The sequence below is a fragment of the Neopelma chrysocephalum genome, unplaced genomic scaffold (assembly GCF_003984885.1).
Source record: "Neopelma chrysocephalum unplaced genomic scaffold, ASM398488v2 Primary Assembly neopelma1_191142, whole genome shotgun sequence".
NCBI classification, from domain to species: domain Eukaryota; kingdom Metazoa; phylum Chordata; class Aves; order Passeriformes; family Pipridae; genus Neopelma; species Neopelma chrysocephalum.
In genome coordinates, this window is record NW_020939739.1 from 40,001 (window position 1) to 45,106 (window position 5,106).

Consider the following 5,106-nt stretch of genomic DNA (forward strand, 5'->3'; position numbering starts at 1 on the left):
TAAGACTTCATTTTGCTCCTAGTAACATGAATTGAAATAGTGCTATTTAGCTGAAGGAGAAAAGAAATAAGATGTCCTTGTACATCTATTTTGATCACAAGTACTTATGTCCAAGAACCTGCCTTCTAACAGAGTATTTCAGGATGTTCTCTTTTTGATACGCATTTAGAAATGAAGAATTAGTAAAAATAATAGCCATGCTCAGACTTGAAAAAATGTGATGCTCAAATGAACACAGGGGTGCATTGGCATGTTTGTCTTTAAAAGCGGTAATATATAGTATTCACTTATCTGAGAGCCACCACCAATTACTATCAAAAGGAATATTAAGTATTACTTTCACGGAGGTTTTCATTGAAAGTTTGTTCCTTGCTTATTTGAGCAGTTTCAAAAACCCTTTCCCTAAAGTTTTCTGAAGATCAGTTTCTGAGCCAATAACAGAGAAAGGGGAATAGAGTATCTTGTGTTAGATAATGCTCCCATGCTATTAGCATCTCAATTCTTACATGCTGTATAAATCTCTAGTAAGTTTTAAAAGCTGACATAGTAAAACACAGGTAAAAATATCTTAACTATAAAATTTCAAGGGGGGTTAATGTCTTTGATGCAAATCTTTATCACTGAAATCCTATTTGCTTTCTTTTTTGTTTTGAGTACCGAGCCCTCTCACTGGTATCATTTCACCAAGTTTTTAAGAAGAGGGGGAGAAGGAGAGAGAGATCGAGAAACTGTGTGAAGTTTCTTCTAATGCATAATGCATTTAAACACTGTAGTTTCTGGATTGATGCCACTAACCAGCTCAGAAATTATTCCTGTTTCCTCCTTACAGACTTGCAGTAAGGAGTCAGAGATGACCATGTCTATAGTCATTCCTAGCTGGTGTCAGAACATGACAGTTCTGTCGTTCTGGGTCAGTGGCGAATAACTCACTCAAATGGTGCAAAGTCAGCCAGTTCTTAATTTTTTATCTCCTTAAGAGTGCGTTCAGTGACTTTATCACTGAGAAGAATGACTCCCCTGCCTAGTGTGATCAAGATCTGGAAATTTGTTGCATCAGCACATTTAGCCTGGGCTGCTACTTGATTGGTGGGGCTTATGTTTGATCTTATGGCAGATGGGTCAGCTCTCTGGCCAGGAGAATCTAGGTCCAGAGGGAAACTCAGTTTTCCCCATCTGAACCTGAAGAAAGGGAAGTCTCATAACTGGCCAGGTTTTTCATTTGGGGTCCCTACACAGAGCCAACCCTATCTTCTCTGAAGCAGGGGAGAAGGGTCATGGAAGTTCTCTGGAGTCCAATTTGTGAGGTTCTTAGAAAAAGCTCAGGGATACAAACCAGTCTAGGAAGACTTTGTAGACACTGCGTATTTGTGTTTTGTAATATTTTCTGCTACGATAAAAGACTTGAAATGAAATTACAGGTTATGAGCAAAAAGGCAAAACATCAAGTGTCACAGTTTGTGCTGTGAACTTTTAAGCAAGTAATGTTACAAGTCAGTACCCTGTGGTTTTGCTATTTTTATGCTTCCTTATTTTTGAAATCCAATTCATCAAAACATTTGTCAAAAACTTTCGCCCCTGTTTCTACAAAATTATGTGTATGTCAGTTCTTTTAATCATTTAAGGCAATCCAAAGCATCTTATGGGACAGTTTGGCTACAGAGAGAGGAGGCCGTGGCCATCCCATTTTTTCACTTGTTTTTTAATCATATTATCCTGAAACAAATCGGTAAAATTATATGATGGAAGAAAATAAGTGGCTTGTCTGCCTTTCTGATATCATAAAAGTCTCTTTATTTTTTTCTTTTTTTTTTTTTCAACCAGCTGGAATTTTCTGACCAGAATTCATGACTGTATGCTTGCTGCTTCTTCCAATTTGAGGCATTTGGATATTCTTAACTCTATCTTCTCTCATGGCTGAAGCCAGACTCTAAGAAACTGGCAGGGACTAACTAGGGGCTTCAGCTTTCATATGCTTGCTCTTTTAATCTGTCTACTGTACTTGAAAGACAAAACATTTCAGGCTTTTTCCACTTTTAAACATCCAATATTTATAGCACATAAGTCATAGATGGTTTACACTTTACCTTTACAAGGCTTCTTGGAGAAAAAGACTTCTGAAAAATGATACCCTTGAAAATAAATATGGACAGGTCCAAAGCACGCAGTTGTAGTCTGGAACATGATTCACCAGTGGGAGTGAGCACTTGATTGAATCCTTAGTTTTGAGCACCAAATAGCGTAACACTTATAAACAGTATTAGCTATGTTTCCAAATACCTAGCACACTATATTTAAAGTACAGGCTTTAACTTAAACCTACAAGAGCAGACTGTCAGTGTTCCCACATAACCCTTCACATTCTGGCATTTTCCAGACTGCCAGCCAAATGAACACTTTAGGAGGAGGTGCATATATATGTCTGCAGCACCCAGCGGGTTAATCCACCCCACTGTGCATAGGTGTTGGAGCTCTTATGGTATGTAAGACTTGCCAAGTTTGGAGTTGTTTTGTATTTTTTAATTTTTTTCTGAACTATGCATTCACAGCAAACATCTCTTCTTATGCTGTTCAAGTGCTTGTGAATGCATATCAAGACAGTACTCTTATTTGTGTTTTATGTAACATACACATTTGTGTATATTTTATCACCTGAAAAAGCTTTTATGCTTCATTTTGACACTTTTCTATTGAAACATCTTTATTTTGTGCATTCAGACATCCGCCATTTTTTCTTTAATGTATCTTAAAATAGAGCAATGTGCATTTTGGGCTTGTGGCCTAACAAATGTCCTTTTCAAAAACTGAAGCTTTTAACTTAGTATCTCTCAGGAATAACTGTCTGTTACCTTTCTAGTCCTAACTCTTTTTTTTAATTACTTTTTGGAAATGATGAAAAAATCCTATGCATGTGTACTTGTATGTCATATTTCAACTGGTGCTTTTTTAATAGGTAAATAACCCTTCAAAGAGAGGTTTCTAATGTGGACAGTACATGGACTCTTTCTGTGTTAGTGGGCATCATTTTAAGGGCTGTCTCCTGAACAAGCTGCTGTGTCCAACAGCATGTGGTCTAAGGGGAGCTGCAAGACATTAAAATATCTCACAGTTCATAACTGCTTTTAACAGCTGTAAGGAAAATTGAGATGCTCTGATGGCTATTTTCCTTTGAAAAAAAAAGTCACTTTTATTCTTAAAAGGAACTACGTTAATGATTTAATGAAGAAGAACAGTACAGGATGTTAGCAGCCATCTACTTTTAAGTTCTCTACGTTCTGCTATATATAAACAACTGCAAAATGTTAAAGGTTAAGTATTGATGAGGTACAATTGAGCTAAATTACTTAACTTCAATTGCAGGTAGAATTTTAATTGAACTTTGCTATTTTGCCCACATTTGATACTACTGTAAGGACAAAAATAAAAGGATAACAAATAAGAAATGGTACTTTAAATACAATATAGTTTTTTTAATGTATACTTACTTTTGTACAGTTGATTGAGAAAACTAAAAACTTTATCCCGGAACTATAAAAAGGAAAATAATCTCTTAGAGGAGATGTGCTTTTGAAAAAAAAACAACCAATTTTTTTTTTGTCTGCTGATTTCTTTAATGACTTGTTATTGTTGCCCCAGCTGTAGCCAGTCTGCAGCTGGTATTCTTAACAGAATTACTATGAGAATACTAAAAATACTTCTCTAAAAATATATTAAAAAAGTGATTTAAAAAGAATTCTGTTAGACTGCAGCACAAGGACACTTTCTGTGACAGTGTTTAATAGAATGAAAAATTTAAATACAATAACAGCTATTTACATTCACACTGCAAAATAGTTACCAAAGCATATAAAATACTTAAACCTATTTTAATAATGCCTTTCTTCAGCCTAGATACCAAAAAATGGGAGTTAACTTCCCAACTTGTGCTGAGGTGGGGAGGGTGGGAATTGAAGTTAAAACCATGTAGAAACAAGTGCATTGAGCACTTTCCTGTTGAGGTACAAAGTGAGTTTCAGTTTTAAATAGAAGACCATAATGAATCAGCATAAACCACAAGTTTTAATGAGTGTATCTGCTATGGAATTGTGCATTGCTTGCAATTCTCTTTGAACAAGACAAGGATCTGGTCTTACACTCTTTACTCAGGCAAAACTGCCACTGACATTCATGATAATTTTACTTGAATAGAACAAGTGCTTGATAGTGGTTGTGCCAGCATGAGGGGTGTGAGATTAAGATAAATGTGCAAAAAATACAACTTCAAATGGCTGTACCTTTGACTTCTCAGGCTAGCGTTTCCTCCAACTACAAGGATGTTAATTATAACATTTGCTGGTTCAAAGATTAACATTTAGCATTCTGGGAAAGACTTTCTGGACTTTAGTAACCTGATCAGCATGGTCTCCTTTTGGTCTCTGCCTCTTTCTGGTTCTTTGTATTTCGGGAGAGATGATAGTATCTGGCACATTCCTCGGATGACTCAAAGATAGCAGCCTTCTGTGTTTGGGGCTGAAAGATTGTGAACTCTTGTGTTAGCAGAAATGCCACACAGGGGAGGTGAATAGAACATTAGAAAAGCTTTAGATTTAGGTACTGCAGCGCAAGCAGAGTTGAATTTGAGAGCTGGGACTTAAGTGGACATTTGTCCCTGCTTTCTTCCTTAATAAAATCTGAGTGTTGACTGTGGGTAAGGGCATTTGAGAGATCACTAAAAATGAATAATTGAGTGCCCAGAAGAGCTTTATTATGATATACTATGGAGAACTTTAGAATATACCTAGTACTTTGTAAGTGCTTATTAGATGCATGCAGGAGTTACTATTATGGAAGTGAATTGTTTTGCTGTAGAAGCAAAATAATTTGCCAAATTAAAACGTCAAAATAAAACTCATCAAAAATCTGGATCTGTGTGGTCCTTTCTGGCCCTGTGCTCCCATCCAATTTTCTCTTGCCCAATGAAAAGCTATTGAGCAAAAAATCACAAGCTTCAAACAGCAACATTTGTTGTGCTTGTGTATGTTATCCATTTGAAAACCCTGACACAAATACTAAATCTGGGGGAAAAAAATCTCAGTGCAGAAATCCTGACTGACCAAATTGATTTAAAAA

General features: G+C 36.2%; 1 protein-coding gene across 1 annotated transcript in view; it reads left to right on the forward strand.

Moving 5' to 3' along the window:
- The window catches only part of LOC113963090 (homeobox protein Meis2-like), a gene marked incomplete at its 3' end in the record, with an annotated part of 41,878 nt that extends 39,402 nt beyond the window's left edge, over window positions 1-2,476 (forward strand). Inside the window, exon 8 of the mRNA XM_027673876.1 lies at window positions 2,375-2,476. Coding sequence (XP_027529677.1) covers window positions 2,375-2,476 — 102 coding nt within the window. The remainder of the gene's footprint in view (window positions 1-2,374) is intronic.
- Between the last annotated feature and the right edge of the window lie 2,630 nt (window positions 2,477-5,106).